The sequence below is a fragment of the Coregonus lavaretus genome (assembly GCF_964263955.1).
Source record: "Coregonus lavaretus genome assembly, chromosome: 3".
NCBI classification, from domain to species: Eukaryota; Metazoa; Chordata; class Actinopteri; order Salmoniformes; family Salmonidae; genus Coregonus; species Coregonus lavaretus.
This window is the reverse complement of record NC_139990.1, coordinates 72292893-72317010: the sequence shown is the minus strand read 5'-3', so window position 1 is coordinate 72317010 and position 24118 is coordinate 72292893. Positions and strand designations below refer to the sequence as shown.

General features: G+C 45.3%; 1 protein-coding gene across 1 annotated transcript; it reads left to right on the top strand.

Moving 5' to 3' along the window:
* The first annotated feature begins 499 nt into the window (after positions 1-499).
* LOC311119747 (inhibitor of Bruton tyrosine kinase-like) lies at positions 500-23550 on the top strand. The gene is made up of 25 exons (XM_084157780.1): positions 500-924; positions 1162-1258; positions 1466-1590; positions 5591-5701; positions 6025-6195; positions 6629-6746; positions 6889-7069; positions 8108-8231; positions 8489-8666; positions 8943-9096; positions 9314-9955; positions 12927-13013; positions 13223-13305; positions 13583-13620; positions 13887-13983; positions 14308-14409; positions 15039-15156; positions 16935-16995; positions 17281-17408; positions 17621-17733; positions 17859-18141; positions 18219-18473; positions 18732-18926; positions 21920-22052; positions 22285-23550. Exons 1-25 carry the CDS (start codon positions 595-597, stop codon positions 22408-22410), a joined length of 4050 nt encoding a protein of 1349 aa, XP_084013906.1. The 5' UTR covers positions 500-594; the 3' UTR covers positions 22411-23550.
* Positions 23551-24118: the final 568 nt, after the last annotated feature.

Genomic DNA, 24118 nt, shown 5'->3' with positions numbered 1-24118 from the left:
GGGTTTTGTGTGTTTTGGGGGGAAAGGGGGCCTTTCCCCTCAATTTGGATGGACTATTTGAAGGGACTTTCTGGAGGGTTAATGACCTTGTTGCCTTTTGTAAAATATTGCATTAACAAAAGTTGTAAAAGGAGAAAATATTTTTTGAAATATTTGTATTTTATTTGGTATAAAAGTATAGAATTGTTTATTTTATATACGTTTATTTATTGAATTCCTGATGCCATTGTATGTTTCAAACACATTTGGTTGTGTTGAGCTTTGGGTCGACATGGTGGACTGAGATGACCTAAAACAAGGCCCTGGGGTTGCTAGGGTGCGGTGGAACCTCAACACAAGCACAATTCTAGCACCCCAAAACAATCTCCCACCTGTTCTTTTTCTATTTTCTTCCGAGAGCAGCTACTTACAAAATAATATAATTTCAAAGTCACACTGACTTGACCTAAAGCATTATTTTAGCGTTTGTTGTTGTACCGAAGGGTTGGTTTAACCAGTGTTTGTTTTAGAGTTGGGGGAGCTGGGTCTCCGTGACCGGGTAAGATTGCTGCATTAGAGCGCAGGGTTTACTGCAAGGTTTAGTGGTCACTCAGGATGAGTGTGGTGATGGCATCCCCGGACTGCACGCCAAAATGCCGCTCCGTGCGGCATGCAGATGAGGTGGTGGCGGCGCTGACGCAGGGTTCAGAGGGGCGCCTGCGGGCCTTCCTCACCACCCACTGCCACAACGCGGCCACACTGAGGGACGCCTTCGGTCGCACGGCTCTGCACCTGGCCGCTTCGCTGGGCAAGAGGGCCCTGCTGGAGTGGCTGCTGGAGAGCAAGAGAGCTGACCTCATGGTGAAGGACAAGGAGTCTGGCTGGACCGCCCTGCACCGCAGCGTCTTCTACGGACACATCCACTGCCTCATGTCACTGGTTAAGGTGAGTCTCCCTCTGTGTTTCAGGGATTCAGAACTAATGTTTAGATGACGGGGCCTCCTTTGGCCTCTACATAAATTATTGGTATGTGGAGGAAGACATTTGTATGGCTTCCATTGGCAGTACTTTTGTACTGTAGCTACTTTATTCTTGCCCGATACATCACTTGCCTACAGCTAGATGTAGGTATAGGGAAATAATATTGTGGCTCTAGTCTAGAATGGTGCTTCTGTGTTGCAGCATGGTGGCATTCTCTCCACCCAGGATAAGGAGGGCCTCTCTGTCCTGGACTTAACCATGAAGGACAGACCAGCACACGTGGTGTTTACAAAGACGGGTGAGGATCGCTTATCATTTCATATCTAGCGTATGTTACCATTTCATAGCCATCTCTCATTTAGACTATGCATGATAAAAAGTGGATGTTTCTTTAAAGCACATAGTCAAGACAGTTGTCAATTGTTGTTGCCTACATGGAGAAAATAGTGTTGAAGTCTTGGCTGTGGCAAGCATTGTTTTGTAACTTTAGTTTTCTCTCTCCCAGACCCCACTGAGGTTTATACTTGGGGGAACAACACCAATTTCAGTCTGGGGCACGGGAACCAGGAGAGCAGGCATCACCCGGAGATTGTGGATCTGTTCGCCCGGACCGGGGTTTACGTCAAACAGGTAAACAAACCGACTACTATAGAGATCCAATACATTTTCAGTCTTCGCTCTATTCCTTTCCTCTTAAGGGAAAGAGATGTTCTGCCTCTGTTTGCCACCAGCTGTTATAGTCACATGAGTCATGATAGGGCTTCCCTACCTTAAACACCCTAGTCTCCTGGGGCCTCCTCCCTCCACACAGACTTGGCCTCAATATATGGCTCACCAGGGGGATCCATCACAACAATGCTTATGTAAAAACCCGGTTGTCTCACCTGTGTCTTCTGGATAACAGGCATGTCACCTGGGTCCCCCCTCCCTGCAAAACAGACCCCCTCCTGGGATATTCCCCTCACAACAGGCTGCTCTCCCAGGAACAACGGGCATGAGTAGAAACTAGGCAACAAATGTGTTTGTATAAGTTGCCATTGTTCTTATTGGGTGGTTGTGTACAGTATAAGGGGTAAAATGACAGCAATGGTAACTGGCTATTATGTAGCTCTCACATAACAATGCTAAAACCACATCAGGAGACCACTTTTGAGGTCTGGGAAACATCCAATACATATTTTTTTAGTGTAGTTACCTTTAATTCAAGTGCACATGCACCTAGCACTGTTTGGTTAGTGTTTCTGTAGCACATGTGATGGAGTTAGCACAACAAATGCCCACTGGATTGATGCAAATAATCATGAAATGATTCTACCAGGTAGGCATAGGCAACTTTTTAGTTAGTTAACATTTCATTGAGAAGGTATTTGGGAAAGCCTTTCATTCTACCAGAAGACAGTTATCATTTGCATGGCTATATTTTTTCCTGTTCCATATTATTTTGGTGTGGTGGCAACAATTTAGAGACAGTCCGCCGCTGCTAAATGAATGAAGGGGAAACACTGACTGGCATCATTGTCCTCCTTTCACTATGGATTTGGGCGTTTTAGAAATTGAAATATCAGTCGTAGTCTTCTTTGAGGGAGCTGCTGAGTGAGAGAGTGAATGAATGAGAGGATTAGGACAGGTGCACTAGGCTTGGGTTCTGTGTCTGGCTTTGTCTAGCCCAGCTCTGCATGGTTAAACCCACGTTGCCTTTATGTGCTGTCCGCTCCATGTGGTGGCTCTTTTGGCACCAGACAGCACCTCTTTCACCGCCCAGTCTGTCTCTGTGGTGTAGAGCAGGGTTCCCCAACTGGCGGTCCGTGTTTGGCCTGCGGGTTGTTTTATTTGGCCCCTAATTTTCGGAGCCCAAAAAAACGTTTTATTTTATTTTCATTGTTGGACATAAGACACCAGGAAGTCAGCTCCAAGTGATTTTAATTTTAAGAAATCTGTTCCTAAGTATTCCCAGGCATAATAGAGAGACACGTGCTAGTATACAAATGTCAGCACGGTTTGAAATGATTATGTTTTAGTCAAACATTATATCTGTTTGGGCTTTTTGCGTACAATTTGCAGTCTACAAATTATTTGTAATTATGTTCCGGCCGCCCGAACATCCGCTCAACAAAAAAAAATAGTCTGCGGCTGAATCTAGTTGATGATACCTGGTATAGAGGGTGCTGAGAGGACTGAGGAAGAAACCTTGTAAGATAACTTTGTATTTTTTTAGGTGATGTTTTAGAGATGTACAGTGCATTCGGAAAGTATTCAGACCCCTTGACTTTTTCCACATTTTGTCTAGTTACAGCCTTATTCTAAAATGGATTAAATAGTAGTTTCCCCCCTCATCAATCTACACACTACCCCATAATGACAAAGCAACAGGTTTTTTGAATTTTTTGCTAATTTATTAAAAATAAAAAACTGAAATTACATTTACATAAGTATTCAGACCCTTTACTCAGTACTTTGCTGAAGCACCCTTGGCAGCGATTACAGCCTCGAGTCTTCTTGGGTATGACGCTACAAGATTAGCACACCTGTATTTGGGGAGTTTATCCCATTCTTCTCTGCAGATCCTCTCAAGCTCTGTCAGGCTGGATGGGAAGCGTTTCTGCACAGCTATTTTCAGGTCTCTCCAGAGATGTTCGATCGGGTTCAAGTCGGGGCTCTGGCTTGGTCACTCAAGGACATTCCGAGACTTGTCCTGAAGCCACTCCTGCGTTGTCTTGGCTGTGTGCTTAGGGTCATTGTCCTGTTGGAAGGTGAACCTTCGCCCCAGTCTGAGGTCCTGAGCACTCTGGAGCAGGTTTTCATCAAGGATCTCTCTGTACCTTGCTCCGTTCATCTTTCCCTCGATCCTGACTAGCCTCCCAGTCCCTGCCGCTGAAAAACATCCCCACAGCATGATGCTACCACCACCATGCTTCACAGTAGGGATGGTGCCATATTTCCTCCAGATGGTTTCATCAGACCAGATAATCTTGTTTCTCATGGTTTGAGAGTCTTTAGGTGCCTTTTGGCAAACTCCAAGCGGGCTGTCATGTGCCTTTTACTGAGGAGTGGCTTCCATCTGGCCACTCTACCATAAAGGCATGATTGGTGGAGTGCTGCAGAGATGGTTGTCCTTCTGGAAGGTTCTCCCATCTCCATACACAAACTCTGGAGCTCTGTCCGTGACTATCGGGTTCATGGTCACCTCCCTGACCAAGGTCCTTCTCCCCCGATTGCTCAGTTTGGCCAGGAGGCCAGCTCTAGGAAGAGTCTTGGTGGTTCCAAACTTCTTCCATTTAAGAATGATGGAGGCCACTGTGTTCTTGGGGTCCTTAAATGCTGCAATCATTTTTTGGTACCCTTCTCCAGATCTGTGCCTCGACACAATCCTGTCTCAGAGCTCTACGGACAATTCCTTAGACCTCATGGCTTGGTTTTTGCTCTGACATGCACTGTCAACTATGGGACCTTATATAGACAGGTGTGTGCCTTTCCAAATCACGTCCAATCAATTCCACAGGTGGACTCCAATGAAGTTGTAGAAACATCTCAAAGATGATCAATGGAGACAGGATGCATCTGAGCACAATTTAGAGTTTTATAGCAGAGGGTCTGAATACTTACGTAAATAAGGTATATCTGTTTTTTATTTTTAATAAATTGGCAAACATTTCTAAACCTGTTTTCGCTTTGTCATTATGGGGTATTGTGTGTAGATTGATGAGTATTTTATTTTATTTGACCAATTTTAGAATAAGGCCGTAACGTAACAATGTGGAAAAAGTCAAGGGGTCTGAATACTTTCCGAATGCACTGTATGAGATAATGTTGTAAAGATGTAGACCCTAACTATGGTTAGAACTGTTTTCCAGCGGTTATTTAGTCGCTGACAGGAAGGACCTTTTCACAGGGAGCTACGCTAGTGAATGCAATCCTATGACATCGTCAGCTCTAGTGCTCTGCTACAGCTCATAATGTCATAGGGTGGCATGCATTCCTAGTTTACTACAGATTTTGACAAGTATTTGGGTTAGACACGTTATAGACACATCAGATGTAATATTGAAAGGTAATGACCAAACTTGAGAGTTTCTCTTTAAGTTTCATAATTGTCTCATGGCAGGTTGCTGTTTAGCTTCTATATTTTACACACATTTTCATGACCTGCACATTTTCATGACCTTTGCTCAGTGGGGAGCAGATCCCATTTCAAGACCTCTCAGCGACCTACCGGTACCCCTCACATGGAGGTAAAGAGCCTTTGTTCTCAGTGCAACAGGTGCTGGGTGTAAAATATTTATCCCAGAATGACATGCTTTAATGAAATGAGCCACGGCTGTGTGTATGTGTGTAGGGTTGTCTCGTTATCAATGTGATACTCGGGGAAACATCCCTTTCGCCCTATTGAGAGCCGGAGGGGAGCGATGCATTAGTAATGATGTTTACTTTTCCACTTGTGCCCCGGCCTATGGTACCACCACTATTTGACTATTACTACGAGAGGGCTTTGGCCACGGAAATGGAAAGACACGCACAATCAACAATCAGTCATACATGCTGCTGTCTTTTTCTTTGAGAACTTGTAAAGAGAATTTGACAACGGAACAAAATTGTCTCACTGAATAGACCTATGTGTTTCCTTTCCTCTCAGGTGGTGCTGTGTAAGTTCCACTCAGTGTTCCTGTCTCAGAAGGGGCAGGTGTATACTTGTGGACACGGGCAGGGAGGTCGGCTGGGACACGGGGACGAACAGACATATCTGGTGAGAATACTATACTGTATTGTATCTGACCTATGACCTACTCTGACTGACTGTACCTGGGTTTATTTACCACCTCTATAACACTTTTTTTTTAACCTGTGTTAACCTGAGTTCAAATAGTTTTTGAAATGTGTTTGAGCTTGTCTGGCACAATGGAACCAATGGAATAGTCTCAAAAGTGTGAACTTTAATATTGCTCCATTTGAAGGCACTCCAGGGCAGGCTCAAGCAAACGCTCAAACTATTTGATATATTTAAAAAACAACGATTCGAAGTGAAATAGAGCAGTGGATTTTGGGCTCATGTGCCTTATCATTTGTCAGGTTCCTCGGATGGTGGAGGGCCTCCTGTCCCATCACTGCTCCCAGGTGGCTGCAGCCAAGGACCACACGGTGGTGCTGACCGAGGAGGGCTACGTCTACACCTTTGGCCTCAACACCTTCCACCAGCTGGGCCTGGCTCCCCCGCCCGCCTCCAGCCACCTGCCCAAACAGGTAAGAGAGCACCTGGCCAGGCATGGTGACCATATAGAGACATCATAGCTAGGCAGCTAGATAGGGAGTTTTCCCTAACAATGTGGCCGGAGTAGGACAAGCTAAGGGAAAAACTCCTGGGGCCTCATTTATCAATATATATGTAAAATGTGTGTATTTGTTATTATGACAAATGCATAAACAAAACCAATGCAAGATTACTTACATCAGAAATTGTTTGTTTGCCTGTTCAATCAACTTAAACCTATGTAAATGCTGAAATCACAGTGACTAAGTGTTATATTAATGATTTATGCACGTGCCACTCATGATTGATAAATGATTCCCCTGGCCCCCATCATAAGACAAACATGTACACAGAGCAGAATGTGTGGTATGCTGAATTAGTGTGGATTGGTTGTTGACTGAGTTGGTCTTGTCCAATGGGATGCAGGTATTCTCCAAGACCCTTAAAGGCAGGACTGTGATTGGTGTAGCAGCGGGGAGATTCCACACAGTGCTGTGGACCAGGGAGGCTGTCTACACAGTGGGACTGAACGGAGGGCAGCTGGGTAAGTCATGATGACTGGCGCACCGTAGCAAAACAGTGGTTTCCAATTACCTTGAAGCTAAGCCAAGGCAACTATAATGATATGCTCTATTATTCCACTACCATGACTGTATATATGGTGATGGTTGACTTTTGACCTCTAGGCTACCTGTTGGACCCCAACGGAGAGAGGTGTGTGACTGCGCCTCGCCAGGTGTCCGCCCTCTACCACAAGGATGTCACCATCACCATGGCAGTGGCCAGTAATGGGGCAACGTTGGTGGTGACAGAGAAGGGAGATATCTACCTGCTGGCTGACTATCAGTGCAAGAAGTTGGCATCCAGGTGACTACACCGATAGTGGAGAAGTGACTACCAGGGTTGGGGTCAATTCCATTTCAATTCAGTCAACTCAGGAAGTAAACTGCAATTCCAATTTCTCATTGAGAAGAATTGTAATACAAATTTCTGTTTACTTCCTGAATTGACCGAATTCCATTAACATTTTCTTTATGAGAGAGAGATGACATTAAGTCTATCTAATTAGCATAAAACAATACAGTTTAAGCTAGAGATATCTGTTTTGCATTGGATGCATCTCAATCCACCGGATCCGCCTATGTAACACTTCTCAACCCACCGGATCCGCCTATGTAACACTTCTCAATCCACCGGATCCGCCTATGTAACACTTCCGCATTTGCGGTGAAAGGTGACAGAGCTAGAATAGTGTTTGTCAGACCATCGTGAAAATTGGTCTTCTCACAAAATGGTCTGCAGCGTCCGAACGGTTTAGCCTACAAACTATTATGACCCCTCTATGGAAAGATGAGACTCTCACGAACACGATGGTGTTTGCTCTACGACCCCTACAAGCGTATTGGGACTCGTCTGAAGTCGGTACAGCCGATCTGCCAACTTCTCACGAACACGTACATGTTGGTTGTTTTGCTCTAATCTAAAAATACGGGGTTAAATACATGTATCTCTCAGATATAGGGTAGGCACTTCAGAACAAACTTTTTTGGGGGACTATCTGTTGTTTCATGTAGTGAATCTGTTATTCAATGCGTTTTGTATGGGCTAATAGCAGTAAGGCCCAAAATAATTGTTCATCAAATAATTTTTTTATACAAAAAATATATACTTCAAGGGGTCTTAAAATTCCAAATCAAATAGCAAAATGATCCTTGGTATGACCTTCTTAAAACAATTCCATAAAGCTTAGTAGTTACCCCCTCCCCCATCTTAGAAAGGGCTTAGACTTATGGGTTAACTGGAGAGAGAGCGAGAGATATGTGATGATCATGATCATTCTGCTCAGTCACTCGCTCTCCGTCAACTCATAGTTTTTCTTTCCCATGCCCGATGCCTCTCTTTCAGGCAACTGAACATCAGGAAGGTCCTTGTGAGCGGAGGCAGCCTGGACCATCGTGTGGACCCCCAGGTCCTGAACGAGGGAGGGGGAGAGAAGGTGGCCATCCTGGCCCTGGATGAAGCTGGGAGGGTAAGGTCCAGCTGGGTCGGATACATTGAAAAATACCAAATACTTAGTGTTGACAAGCTACAGTCCATTTGTTGGTGGATTCTTAATGTGCAAACGATTCACTCCATATGAAGTTTGGATGATGATGAGATGTGTGTTGATCTGTATGATCTTTTGTGTTTATTCAATGTATTTGTTGTCGCCACACACTGACAATGTCTTTCTAATTGTCCCTCTGGATTATTAAAGTTGTATTGATTTCTCTCTCTCTCCATCAGGTGTTCTGCTGGCGTTCAGTAGGCGGTTCAGTGAGACAATGCAGGTGGGCGTACGGGCGCCAGTTGTTCATGTCAGACATCGCCCTGAGCAGGAACAACATGATGTTTGTCACACAGGAAGGGGAGGGCTTCAGCGGACTGTGGCACGGAGAGTACAGGAAGAGCGTGGAGAAGAAAGGTGAGATGAGAAAATGGTTTACTCTCATAGCTCAGCGATGACATAATGATACCTCTGAGTACTACAAGTACTCTTTCACAATTTCCTCTTTTACATGTATGGTGGATTATTAACTTCCTGAAGTATGGAAAAATAGAATACAAGACTTAGATTCAAAAGTACTCTTTTGCACTCTTGAATGTAAGTCCTGTCGTTTACTATTTGAATCATTGGGAAGTAAGTTAGAATCACTGCAATGTCATTTGACTAAACCGTTTCTCCCTTTGTGTGCTTTAGATGGGAGTGTGGAGGTGTGCGGTCTCCCTGAGGGTGGAACTGTGTACGAGCGAATCCGCTTGGAGAAGCTCCCCTATGTCCACCGTGCGGTCAGCATCACCATGGACTCCAAGGGACGCAACTTTGGAGTGCTGCAGTCGGACCCCAAAACCAGGTACTGTTCCTCTCTGTGTGTTGTCGCACCTTTATAACATTTGAACTATGTCTTCATTAGGCCACACCGTGACAAGAAGTTTTGAAATGGACAAGAAGTGTTTGTTATTGGGTAAATTCAGATAGTACATCCCTGTTTAACTACATTTTTGAGCATTTCGTACCTAGTGAACGTGACCCTGATTCATGACCCTGATCTCGCTCCTTCCCCCACCCAGCCTGTATGAGATTCCCAGCGTATCTCGCTCCTCCTTCTCCCAACACTTCCGGAACCTGCTGGAGGAAGCGGACGAGACGGATAGCATTCACGACGTGACCCTGCAGGCCGGAGACCGCACCTTCCCCGCCCACAAGTACCTCCTGTCCATGAGGTCCGAGTTCTTCAGGAAGCTGCTGGTGCCAGACGGGGAGGAGGGAGACGGGGAGGTGAGGAGGAGCGAGGACGCGGTGGGTTGTGACCTGCTGGTGCTGGAGAAGGTGAGCCCTGAGATGCTGGAGCACGCCCTGAAGTTCATCTACACCGATTTCTGTGAGCTGCTGGTGCAGGACCACCGGCCACGAGTCTTCGGCCAGAAACAGAATCAACATGGCCCAGACCCGGAGCAGGAGCATCTGATCAGCAGCCTGCAGGACCTGAGCTTCCATGAGGGCAACCTGAGGGGCTGCTCGGCCCTGGAGGTGTACTGCTCGCTGACCCCCTCTGCCCGAGGGGACGGAGACAAGCCCAAAAGCAAGGGCACCAAGCCTGGGAAAAAAGGCAAGGGGGGCAAGGCCGTAGCTGGAGAAGGAGGAAGAGTCAACCCGGTCAAGACCTTACAGGGCGTGGCCAAGAAGCTGGGCATGGGCAGTCTGTCGGCACGGTGAGGACTGAGTTGGTTATTATTGTTGTCCCCCACGATGAAATCGTGGAGGGGACTGTGGGTCTGTCTCCGTCCGTTAGTACATTTACATTTTAGTCATTTAGCAGACGCTCTTATCCAGAGCGACTTACAGTTAGTGAATACATATTATAATTTTTTTTATACTGGCCCCCCATGGGAATCAAACCCACAACCCTGGCATTGCAAACGCCATGCTCTAGCAACTGAGCTACATCCCTGCCGGCCATTCCCTCCCCTACCCTGGACGACGCTGGGCCAATTGTGCGCCGCCCATGAGTCTCCCGGTCGCGGCCGGCTGCGACAGAGCCTGGATACGAACCAGGATCTCTAGTGGCACAGTTAGCACTGCGATGCAGTGCCTTAGACCACTGCGCCACTCAGGAGCCCATAGTATGTACGTCACATGCGATATCTCAGACAGCACTGGCCCGATTTTGACGAAACTTGGGTGAATGATGCGTCTTGCCATAGAGATCATTTACAAAATTACCCTGATTGGCCCAAGGGGTCGCTATAGTAATCAACTGTACGTACGTTTGTCACACGCTAAATCTCAGACACCATTGGCCCGATTTTGGGGTGTGTGGGGGTCTACTAAGCTAAGATATGGAATCGTTTTAAGATGGTTATGCCATGGATCATTTAGCTATTTGATTTGGAATTTTAGGACCTCAGTAGGTATAAAAAACTATATACAGTACCAGTCCAAAGTTTGAACACACCTACTCATTCAACGGTTTTTCTTTATTTTTACTATTTTCTACATTGTAGAATAATATTGAAGACATCAAAACTATGAAGTAACAAATATGGAATCATGTAGTAACCAAAAAAGTGTTCAACAAATCAAAATAGATTTTAGATTCTTCAAGTAGCCACCCTTTGCCTTGATGACAGCTCTGCACACTCTTGGCATTATCTCAACCAACTTCACCTGGAATGCTTTTCCAACAGTCTTGAAGGAGTTCCCACATATGCTGAGCACTTGTTGGCTGCTTTTCCTTCACTCTGCGGTCCAACTCATCCCAAACCATCTCAATTGGGTTGAGGTCGGGTGATTGTGGAGGCCAGGTCATCTGATGCAGCACTCCATCACTCTCCTTCTTAATCAAATAGCCCTTACACAGCCTGGAGGTGTATTGGGTCATTGTCCTGTTGAAAAACTAATGATAGTCCCACAAAGGCAAACCAGATGGGATGGCGTATCGCTGGAGAATGCTATGGTAGCCATGCTGGTTAAGTGTGCCTTGAATTCTAAATAAATCACTGACAGTGTCTCTAGCAAAGCACCCCCACACCATCACACCTCCTCCTCCATGCTTCATGGTGGGAACTACACATGCAGAGATCATCCGTTCACCTACTCTGCGTCTCACAAAGACAGGGCGGTTGGAACCACAAATCTAAAATATGGACTCATCAGGCCAAAGGACAGATTTCCACCGGTCTAATGTCCACTGCTCTTGTTTCTTTGCCCAAGCAAGTCTCTTCTTCCTATTGGTGTCCTTTAGTAATGGTTTCTTCGCAGTAATTCGACCATGAAGGCCTGATTCACGCAGTCTCCTCTGAACAGTTGATGTTATGTGTCTGTTACTTGAACTCTGTGAAGCATTTATTTGGGCTGCAATCTGAGGCAGGTAACTCTAATGAACATATCCTCTGCAGCAGAGGTAACTCTGGGTCTTCCTTTCCTGTGGCGGTCCTCATGAGAGCCAGTTTCATCATAGCGCTTGATGGTTTTTGGGACTGCACTTGAAGAAACTTTCAAAGTTCTTGAAATGTTCCGGATTGACTGACCTTCATGTCTTAAAGTAACGATGGACTGTAATTTCTCTTTGCTTATTTGAGCTGTTCTTGCCATAATATGGACTTTTACCAAATAGGGCGATTTTCTGTATACCCCCCCCCCCCCCCCCCCCCTTGTCACAACACAACTGATTGGCTCAAACGCATTAAGAAGGAAAGAAATTCCACAAATTAACTTTTAACAAGGCACACCTGTTAATTGAAATGCATTCCAGGTGACTACCTCATGAAGCTGGTTGAGAGAATGCCAAGAGTGTGCAAATCAAGGCAAAGGGTGGCTACTTAGAGGAATCTCAAATATAAAATATATTTTGATTTGTTTAACACTTTTTTTGGTTACTACAGGATTCCATATTCTACAATGTAGAAAATAGTACAAATATAGAAAAACCCTGGAATTAGTAGGTGTGTCCAAACTTTTGACTGGTACTGTATATCAAAAAAATATTTGTTGAAACATTGAATTTGGCCTTTTGCTATTAGCCTTAGAAACGCATTGAATAACATATTCATACATGACAAAACAGATAGTCAAAACATTTATCAAAAGGAAGTATGGTTTGAGATGTCTCAAATGCTTCTGAAATATAGGAAGGCATAAAAAAAAGGTTACGTGTGTAACCCTGGTCCCAAAAAAATCCTATTCATATTCAGTCATCAAATCATAGAACACGGTCGTGAGGGTCTCAGCTTTCGATGGTGGGGTCCTATTAGTTTGTAGCTCAAACCATTTGAACTTGACGAAAGTGTATTTTGATACCTGTTCGCAGTTGGGACGCTGGTGTTAGCGACTTGAGATGAGTCCTGTGAAGCTTGTGGGTGTCGTAGAGCAAGATGGAGAACCCGTTCGTGTTCAAATAGTTTCTAGCCCAAACCGTTCGGACACTGCAGACGTTTCGTGAGAAGACCGATTTTCGGGATGTCTCCTGGTCTGATAAACACCGCTGTAGCTCTGCCACCTTCCACCGCAGATGCGGAAGGCCGACATCGGCGGATGCGTTGGATTGAGACACGGCCCATGCAAAAAAAGTCTTCACTTCGTGGGATTTTGATAGCAATGTTGTATTATGCTAATTACATTTCAGTACGGGCATCGACCTTATGGGGGTTTGTTAAATACATGTTTGCTATACATTTATTACAGTTTGGATGGAGTGAAGTATGAAAACGGGAAGATCAATGTAGTACATAAGAAGATGGGCAACAAGCCACGATTCAACCAGAAAAAGTGGTGAGTAATTGCCATGTGGCAGATTACCTGAGACAATGTTGTGTTCATAGGAAGATAATTACTAGAACGGACATTCCCATTCAAGTCAATGTTTTGTGATTCTATTCAATTGTTGTGTCCTTGACAAATGACATTCAGATAACAACGGTAGTAAAATATCAGAGAGGAGATATTGTTCAGTCTAAGTTGTATCTGTGTCTCCCCCCAAGCTCCTACCTCTGTGATGTCACTCTGAGGTCTGAGGATGGCAAGGAGTTCCCCTGTCACAAGTGTGTACTGTGTGCCAGACTCGGTGAGCTACAATGTGTCAACATATTGTTGCGTTTCTTGGCGTGTGAGGGGTGAACTGTGGGTTCGGGTTATTCAAGGTTGTAGACATCTGACACTACATTTGCCAGTCATTTGTTAAAGCTATGGGGCCAGTTTTCCATACACAGATTAAGCCTCGTCCTGGACTAAATAGCATGCTCAATAGAAAATCTGTCTGGGAGATGATTTGAAAAGGATTCTTGAAAATTGAAATTTCATAGTGGTGGTTGTATTGTAAACATGTCATGTATGTGTTTCAGAGTACTTCCACAGTATGCTGGGGAACCCCTGGATAGAGGTATGTCATGTTATGTTTTGCCATGTCTTTGATGTTATTTCATGTTTGTCAATCCGTATTTAGTTGATACAATTATAAAATGGCTGTTTTAGTTGCTGGCAATTGGAGGTCTTGCTCATTGTACACTAAAGCTTAATTTTAATATTGCCAGAAGTAACCATTGACTCTTTGGCTCTGAAAACGTTGTCTCGCATTGTTCTTGAGTAAAACCTCTGCTGCTACTTGTGATCGGTGTTGGTAATGTAGTTGTTGTGTGCCACCCACAGGCCACTTCTTGTAGTGCACTGGAGATGCCCACCAGCTCAGAGATACTGCAGGTCATCCTAGAATATGTCTACACTGACGAGTGTCCCACTATCAAAGGTACACAGAACACACCAGATCATGCATATACAACCTGTACACACACAAATACTCAGTGAAAAATGCTTAGGGCTATGGATGGGAATTAGCTCTTTTGCTAACTTGGGTACATATACAGTGATGTGAACTCTGACATGTTGATAAATGTGCGCTGTCCCTGTCAAATAAGTGCATTAAATAAATATTGAGTTAATAATCATTATCAAGTGGCTAACCATAATGATATTTATGAACCTCATCATGTTGACTCCGATCTTGATGCACAAGGTAGTTAGTTGAAGGCTACACAGTGGAAGCTAAAAGTCTGTCTCTATCCTCTTCCAGAGACTCTGAATGTAGAGTTTGTCTGTAACGTGTTGGTGGTGGCCGATCAGCTTCTCAGCACCCGACTGAAGGAGATGTGTGAAGTGGCCATTACTGAGAACCGTACGTCCTCTCATCTTCCCTCTGTCCTCTTAGCCCTCTCCCCTCATTTCCTCTCTTATTCCTCTGTCCTCTCCTCTCTCATGCCTGTGTGGTGGAAATTCAACACCAGGGACACCTGAAGTCAATATTAAATGAATCACTCTTTATTATCACGGCCGGAGAGGTTTCACAAACTCAATCCAAGCTTGATAAAAACTCTGAAAAGGACGTTCCCTTTCAGTCCTTATATACTGCTACACAAACAAGTCATATAAGCATGATTTACATTATTCATTATTAACATTGGTTCCTGCATGTGACTGACTGATACCTCACAAGGCTTCTTTTCTCAAAGCTGGGACCTTGAAACTGAGATACTCCTTTTGGTTCCCAGAGCAATGTTCTGGGCGTACTGCCAAATTGCTTATCAGAGATATTATGGTTTACTCCTGTGTGTGTTCAATCCGTCACTCGCATGAACCCAACCAAGACATGTAATTACAAAGCAGCATTGTTCTAAACATATGATCTGATACACACAGAGAGAGAATTTCCATCACACCTGTCAACATGATATCAAGCAGCTTTGTTGTCTCACTTGAGAGCACTGTCCTGTTAGTTTTTAAAAACAGCTTCCTCTGTCTCCTCAGTGACACTGAAGAATGCTGCAGAGCTGCTGCAGTTTTCTGCCATGTACAACGCTGAGCAGCTCAAACTGTCCTGCATCCAGTTCATCGTGCTCAACATGGCTGCCCTGCTCGAGTCCAAGTGAGTGTGTATACCGTATGTGTGTTTTAGTGTGTTCCATTTGTACAGTGAGGGGAAAAAAATATTTGATTCCCTGCTGATTTTGTACGTTTGCCCACTGACAAAGAAATGATCAGTCTATAATTTTAATGGTAGGTTTATTTGAACAGTGAGAGACAGAATAACAACAAAACAATCCAGAAAAACGCATGTCAAAAATGTTATAAATTGATTAGCATTTTAATGAGGGAAATAAGTATTTGACCCCTCTGCAAAACATGACTTAGTACTTGGTGGCAAAACCCTTGTTGGCAATCACAGAGGTCAGACGTTTCTTGTAGTTGGCCACCAGGTTTGCACACATCTCAGGAGGGATTTTGTCCCACTCCTCTTTGCAGATCTTCTCCAAGTCATTAAGGTTTCGAGCCTGACGTTTGGCAACTCGAACCTTCAGCTCCCTCCACAGATTTTCTATTGGATTAAGGTCTGGAGACTGGCTAGGCCGCTCCAGGACCTTAATGTTGCCTTGGCCGTGTGTTTTGGGTCATTGTCATGCTGGAATACCCACTCACGACCCATTTTCAATGCCCTGGCTGAGGGAAGGAGGTTCTCACCCAAGATTTGACGGTACATGGCCCCGTCCATCGTCCCTTTGATGCGGTGAAGTTGTCCTGTCCCCTTAGCAGAAAAACACCTCCAAAGCATAATGTTTCCACCTCCATGTTTGACAGTGGGGATGGTGTTCTTGGGGTCATAGGCAGCATTCCTCCTCTCCAAACACGGCGAGTTGAGTTGATGCCAAAGAGCTCGATTTTGGTCTCATCTGACCACAACACTTTCACCCAGTTCTCCTCTGAATCATTCAGATGTTCATTGGCAAACTTCAGACAGGCATGTATATGTGCTTTCTTGAGCAGCGGGACATTGCGGGCGCTGCAGGATTTCAGTCCTTCGTGGTGTAGTGTGTTACCAATTGTTTTCTTGGTGACTATGGTCCCAGCTGCCTTGAGATCATTGACAAGATCCTCCCATGTAGTTCTGGGCTGATTCCTCACCGTTCTCATGATCATTGCAATTCCATGAGGTGAGATCTTGCATGGAGCCCCAGGCCGAGGGAGATTGACAGTTATTTTGTGTTTCTTCCATTTGTGAATAATCGCACCAACTGTTGTCACCTTCTCACCAGCTGCTTGGCGATGGTCTTGTAGCCCATTCCAGCCTTGTGTAGGTCTACAATCTTGTCCCTGACATCCTTGGAGAGCTCTTTAGTCTTGGCCATGGTGGAGAGTTTGGAATCTGATTGATTGATTGCTTCTGTGGACAGGTGTCTTTTATACAGGTAACAAGCTGAGATTAGGAGCACTCCCTTTAAGAGTGGGCTCCTGATCTCAGCTCGTTACCTGTATAAAAGACACTTGGGAGCCAGAAATCTTTCTGATTGAGAGGGGGTCAAATACTTATTTCCCTCATTAAAATGCAAATTAATTTATAACATTTTTGACATGCGATTTTCTGGATTTTCTTGTTGTTATTCTGTCTCTCACTGTTCAAATAGACATACCATTAAAATTATAGACTGATCATTTATTTGTCAGTGGGCAAACATACAAAATCAGCAGGGGATCAAATACTTTTTTCCCTCACTGTATGTATGGCTTATGTTGTTATGTGAACATGCTTACAGAGGCAGTATACTTCTTAGGAAACCGATGATGATTCACCCTCGCTCTTTCTTTCTCTCCCCTTCCCCTTCCCCTCTCTATCTGTATATATCTGTATCTCTCGCTGTATCTCCTCAGAGCGCTGGATATCCTGAGCGATGACGTGCTGGTGGAGCTCTCTGCCTCCTACAGGAGGATGGTGAGTCATTTCCCCTCAGTGCCGTGACCATACCTGCATCAACTGTATAGTGAGATACCTGGCATATGTTCATTAGGGGAACTCGACAAATAACTTTTCCAAACAAAAAATAGGGTTTCTTATTGGAGGGTTTCTCAGATAGTCCCTCCCTGTTTCACTCTTTTCATCCATTCGATGCCTACTGAACACAACCCTGGGTTCTGAACTGAAAACGACCCTGGGTTCTGAACTGAACACGACCGTCGATTCTGACTAACTGCCCTGTTACCATCCTGTTCCTGTCAGATTCCGGCCATGCAGAAGCGACTGATCACGCCTTACCCAGACGGCCCGGACCTCAGTGTGTACGAGGACGAGGACTGGGACTCTTCATTCAGCTCTAAAGCTGACACTGAACTGGACTACTCCTGCAGGTACTATCTATCAAACTACTGTACAACACTGTGGCTGCATCTCATTCCACAAAGTTGCTCCCTCGTTCACTCCCCGTCACGAATGAGATGGGACTGAATTGGTGCTGAAACTAGGTTCCAATGTTTTGGAATGAAATGCATCCACCCAATAACCTCCCTAACATTTGAACCGTGGTTGAACTTGTTCCTCTTCATCATCCTCCTCCTCTCAGGGAGACTCTGTTGAAGAAGGCTAAGTTGAAGGCCAAGAGAAAGCCTAGGCGACGCTCCGACAGCTCAGGGGGTTACACCCTTTCTGACATCATCCAGAGCCCACCCGCTGCAGGTAGAATCCACACACCCTCACCCATTCTCACTCACACACACACACACACACTGTGTCACGGCACACAATAATGATTTCCTTTCATTGGAGTTGGGCTGATATGGATTATGATATGTCTCTTCTAGTCTCAGTCCTCTCTCCCAGCCTGGTGAAGTCAGGAAAGACCAACTCCATGGAGTCTCTGCAGGAGCTGATGACATCTGACTCTGAGGGCAGTTACATGGGTGTGGGCAGCCCCCGAGACCTCCAGTCCCCCGTGTTCCACGACAGGCCCGAGGAGGAGAGGGCTGGAGGAGGTCCCAGGCTGAAGACTCCCCCCAGCACCCCCTCCACCACCATGAGGAACAGCCTCCCCGCCGGACCCCCAAAGAGTTCTGCTCCAGAGCCCATCCCCAAAGTCACAGCCAGGTGAGCCAGGTCACTGTGGACCAGGTCAGGGGTCAGGGGTGGAACTTTATGTGACCTTGTGTCGTTTCTCTCTCCAGTCCTGCTCTGCCACTTCCTGTCTTGGCCCTCAGGGCCATCATGGATATGGAGGCCAGCTCAAAGACACAAAGTCTCGGAGCCACTCCCAAAAGTCCTGGCAGTGTTGGCAGCAGCAGCAAGCAGTCCCCTCTCCCAGCCAAGCTCTCCCAGAAGCAGAGGAAGATGATCGCCATGGCAACCAAGGAGGGCAGTGCAGAGTGTGCCCTGTCCAAATCAGCACCAGTCATTACTCCCCTGAAGAGCGCGAAAGCATGGTAAGCCCCCCTCCATAAGGAATGCTCCTGATATCAGAGCCAGCACAGAAGGTGGTGGGTTGGTGCGACAGTCCCTATGTAATAGAGTAGGTCCTCTCCTGGTCTCTCATTTGTGTTGAAGATGTTGTTTCATGTACAAATACAAAATCTGCCTATTCCCTTAGCTGTTAGTGAAAGTAGTACTTTTTAAGGCTCAGAAGTAGCACTTTTGATGATCAAATGTTGTTGAATGTGGTTCCGCCTCTCTCCTCTCCTCAGGGCCACTCCAGTCCAGACACCCCCTTCGTCTCGGGCGTTCCGGGACCTCTTGGTGGAGGAGGAGAGCCGGGTCAGGAACGGGGGGCCAGGGGTCCCGGGAAGGCTAGTAGCTCAAGGGCCTCCAGTCTCTGCTGTCAGGAGGGTCACCTTCAAATGTACTGCTGAGCCCCCCAGCGAGCCAGAGAGACCCGCCGGGTAAGACTACGCACACACACACAGACAGACACGCACACATACAGTCGGTCATATTTTATGTAAACACACAATATAGAGGAGTACACTAGCATTTGTGTATGGCCAAGGGATGAATGCCCTTATGGCCGCTGAATCAATGAACTAGTCCTCTACCAAAAAGTACCAGTGTTGTCCACTAGATGTCTCTAATGTGTTGCCATGCTCATGCAGCTTCCTGTTTCTTTCAAAGACAGGAATCTGACACACAATAACAGCTCTAATAGCTAAAATATGATTATTCTAATTCTATAGTTAGAATATAATAGTGGGCACTTTGAATACAGTGTTGTTTGACATGACAACAAATGAAAATGCCAGGGAGGTGTTATTGTGACAGGGTAGGAACCACAATTGTTGATAAGTGTTTCCTAGGGGACCCAATAATATTTGGCCACATTGAATGTTTTCTCTTAGCTACTTCATGTAGTCAACATATTCATGCTTCGAATATTCCTCTTTGATTTAGAAGATACTGTTGCACAAACAACATGCTGATTTTAGGTCTACACCATCTGACTACATTTATTAACTAGCTAGCGATTAGCATTAGCAGCTAACAAGATTTAGGCCCAACTTGCTAAGAAAATACAAACGAGCTGTTTGCAGATGTAAGAAACACAAACTAATAGTGTAATTATAGAACGCTAGTGGATTTATATTGAGAAGCAAAGTGAAAACAGCGTCCTTGTCATCAACATTGTTGCATGTGCTGCATGCAGACTGAATGCAAGTGTCTCGTGGTTGAGGAACAACGCATGCGCTCCTTGAGTGACGGGGCGGGGCTAGGTCTGTGTGGAAAGCAGCATGGAGAGAGAGCGAGAGAGCGGAGACAGATGACTCAAGTAGCGAAGTAAACTATAAAAATGTACGTTACACGCGCCGTATCACGTTTAACAAACACTCAAAAACCGTTACAGAAGGTAAAATAAAAACCCAAACCGGTACGTGCATCAATTCCGGTATATCGTAAAATACGGTATACCACCAAGTCCTAGGTTCCTGTGAAGCAATTGTAATGACAGCCCACCACAACATACCCAAGAGTTTCCAGATTAGCTAGGGGTAGTCTGTGTTTAATTTCATTGTGTATTAAAAACATATTGAGATCATTGTGAAGGGATTTCGCTTGTGGTTCGAAGGGGGAATTTGGCTTCCTGGGATAATGTTGCAATAGTAACCAAGTGGGGCGGGTCATAGCGAAGGGTCAATGTACTGAAAGGGAAGCAGCTGCCTGAGGCAGGGTGTGACTCACTGCTCGGGCTGTGGTGCCACCCGGCTGACGGTCACTATGACCTTTTCACTTCCCATTCAACAAGACTGCCACGTCAGTTAGAAGAACCCATTGTCTAGTTAACTACGCCCCTGGTGAAATTTCTCATAGGAACGGATCCTAGCTTCAGCTTCCCCTCCCCCAATCCTAACCTTAACTATTATTGGGGAAACTGACCCAAGATCATCGTTTAGAGGCAACTTCACCCTGCACCGTGAACCACACCACCACTCAGACACCAGATGGATTGGTAGAGCTTTAGATGCCAAAAGAGCTGAATACTTGCCTGGTCCCAGATCTGTTTGTGCTACGATGAAAATAACCATAGGAGTTGGCAAGAGCGCACAAACAAATCTGGGACCAGGCTAACTGAATACTGTGTACCCCTGATTTGAAACGACCGTAAACGATACAACTTCAGCATTCTAGATTTTTGGGTGTTTTGACATAACAAAAGTTTGGAAGAGAAGATAGGTGTGTACAGTATGAGTAGATTGTTCATGTTCTGGTGCTGTATCCTATAACGTTGACATCTAGATTAACACATAATATGGGCAGAGGTGTTTGAGGAATGCTTGTGAAACCAATGTGTGAATGTTTTTACTCAAACTTTGATAGCAATGTTTTGAATTGTGAGATGATAGGTGAGATATCGCTCACATCATATCAAGCCAAAGAATTACAGGAAGTGTGTGTGCACTTGTGTGACCCCGATGGTATCAATCTCTCTGTTTTTGCAGAAGCTGTTGACTTTCACTCACTTCCTCATAGTCTCCAGAGTTTAGTTTGGGCCTCTGTCTTCCAGACGTATATATCTTTTATCACTGCCCAGAGCCAAGTTAGATGAAAGCCCACAGATTGGAAACGCTCCCTGTGACGTCCGCTCCCACTCTGTGTTCAGTCTCTAAGGATGCGTCCCAAATAGCACCCTACTCCCTATGTAGTGCACTATTTTTGTCCAGGACCCATAGGGCTCTGGTCAAAAGTAATGCACTATGTAGGGGATATGGTGCCATTTGGTACGTTGCCTAGTAGTGGGCCCTGAATATGAATCAGCCAGTGAGTGTGTGACGTGTAGTGTTGGCTTCTGATCCTAATCAGCATTGATAAGGGAAGACTTCCACGTCACAAGTGATCACTCAGAACAAGGAGTAGGTTCCAGGTTCTAGTGTACTCCTCATGCTTATGGATGAGCACAGAGGGAGGGATGGAAGGAGGGAGAGTTCACGGCTGGGGGAAGTGTAATATCCATATTTGTAGTGTTTTATAAGTAGAATATACGTCAGCGTTATTAATCAATGTTTTCTCTATTGCCTTACGGGGACCATCCAGCGTTTCATTAGCATTTTCATTCACACACACACACTCTCTGCGTGTCAGTTGCAATTCACCCAACCCTTGTCCTCTTGGGTAGCCTGTGGTCATCTTTGGTTACCACTGTCACATAGCATATATCGAGCTCAGACCTCTCTCTCTCTGTCTGTCTGTCTGTCTGTCTCTGTCTGTCTCTCTCACTCTGTGTCAGATCAGCGTCAGAATTATTACAGGATGTACCTAACACATGTCACCTTTTCCCAGCCTTGAACAAACCCTGAACAACCACAGGGGGAAAAAAGGAATGATTGTTTGAGGGGGAGAATGTTCAGCCTGTCACAAACTCATGGTCATTTTCTTTACCGATCAGCCCCTGGGTGCTGGGAGCAGTGGGCAGCCCCCCTACGGCCTCCATGGTAACCTTTGCTTCCATCGTGGAGGAGGAGAAACAGCAGGAGGCTGCACTGATCCGCAGCCGAGAGAAACCGCTGGCACTCATTCAGGTAAAGTGTGTGTGTGTGCATGCAGAAATGGGTAGCTGATGTTGACTATGCACACTGAAATGGGTAGCTGATGTTGACTATGCAAACTCACGTACTCAGCCAAATGATTCAGTACCTTGATAAATGTCTCCCTACTCACAGGAAATCTGAAGGACTTGTAGATCAGCTGTTGATATTCAAGCCCCCCCCCCCCCCCCCGTATTGTGTGTCCCCCTCTCTCTCCTCCTCGCAGATTGAGGAGGCAGCGATCCAAGAGCTTTTGCATCACTACGGTGCCCTTAACAACCCTGACGAGATGATTGTGGTGGAGCGGTCTGTCCAGGGGCCCATCGCCACCCCCTTCTGGAACAAACACTGAGACAACATACCCACAATGTTATCAGACGTCACACCCGCAAGGTTATCAGACAATATACCCGCAACGTTATCAGACGACATGCCCACAATGTTATCAAACAACACACCCACAATGTTGTGAGACCACATACTCATATCCTTATCCACCCCATGACCATATGTATCTCCTGTCAGTCAGTGTTAAGATATACCTCAGGCCCAGTTGTGCCAGTGGGCTGGGTCTGACGTAGGTCTTTTATGCTTAACGCCAGTGTTGCTTAGTTTTTGTCACTGCTCCTTTTTTCTCGTATTAACCTTTTGAGTGTGTCCCTGAGGAAGGAAAAGTGGGTGAGAAAAGATTGAGGTTTCTAAGTAATGACTCCCATGTTATGCACAATTTTTGCACCTTGCCATCAAAACATGAGTAATGATATTCTTCCAAAAAGTTTCAGCTGTTTAAAATATGTTCACAGTTAAGTAGTTGCCAAAGACAAAGTATATAAGGAAATGGAGCAGTTCAAACTACAAATTGGGTTCAAAACTACATTACCCAGCAGGATTGGTCTGTTTCAGCAGGCACTTTTTAGGTGCATAAGCTTAGTGCCAATTAGGAAAAGTAGTGTAGCATGAGTCCCTCTGAGAAGAACTAGGCCGAAAAGAAAGCCTGGGCCTGGAGTTCAGAGGCTAGCCTGATTATGGTTGCTACCTAGCTCTACTTTATGAGTTGTGAATTTAGTTGTGTTCTGGATATATTGTATGATGCATGGTAGTTGAATCATGAAAGGAGGTGGGTAGGGAGTGACGGTGTCATGCATCCTGCCGTTTTCTAATGTGAGCTAATTGTATAAGAGTATTCGCTGGTTTCCCTTTATCAGAGTTTATAGGGCAAGCTGTCGAGAGGGTTTGTGCCTTGCTTCCACCCTGATGATTGATGATCCTCTGATGTGCAGACAAACACACACACACACACTAATAATTTCACTACCTTCTGCCTGGCTGTATTTGAGTTGTTTTACTTTATTTTGTGTTCTGGAGCTGATGTGGTGGCTTGGTACCCCAGACCTGGACCATGTAAACCCAGTCTTCCTCCATGCAGCACTCTTCGTTTGAGACTTTGGATGTGAGAAAATGGCATGCAATAAAGAACTCACCTGTTCAACGACCATGTCTCCTGGTTCTATCACTCTTATTGTAGAATTGGTTTCATAATTATTTGTGCAATATTTCAATAGGCCTATCTTGTGTTATGTGAAACATGTCAGTAGTGTTGCCACAAGAATGGAGGCAATCGCCCTCAAACTCCCTGACAAATGTAGCTCTCACTGAATCTATCTAAATGGAAACAACAGTGCCTCTCTCCGCTCTAACATCTGTGATCTGCATAAGTAAACAACCATTAAACACCTACCCGTGATGACCCTGCCGAGAGCGTGGTGATTAAGGGGCCCTAATAGTCCTAATTCGATATAGTATCACATCAGGAGTCAGCCAGAGACCTGAGTTCCTAGTGATTACTACAATAACCTCGATTAGTCAGGACGGCGATGATGCGTTACACAGAAAGGCTCTCGGGAAAAGACTTGGCTCCATGTCAGGTAGGAATGATCCAGCTAGGTCACTGACAGGCACACACCGTATGCCTCCTGCCAATAACGTTTACCTCATTAGATGCGAGGTAAGCGTTTACCTCATTAGACGTTTACCTCCTGCTAATGAGCGTGACATACTCC

What these genes read in the sequence shown, in the direction of transcription:
- LOC311119747 (XM_084157780.1), top strand. Translation starts at nt 595, where the DNA reads ATGAGTGTGGTGATGGCATCCCCGGACTGCACGCCAAAATGCCGCTCC. An exon ending in CGTGGTGTTTACAAAGACGG is followed by an intron (nt 1,259 to 1,465) that starts GTGAGGATCGCT and finishes TCTCTCTCCCAG; the next exon opens with ACCCCACTGAGGTTTATACT. An exon ending in GAGCCAGAGAGACCCGCCGG is followed by an intron (nt 18,927 to 21,919) that starts GTAAGACTACGC and finishes TTTACCGATCAG; the next exon opens with CCCCTGGGTGCTGGGAGCAG.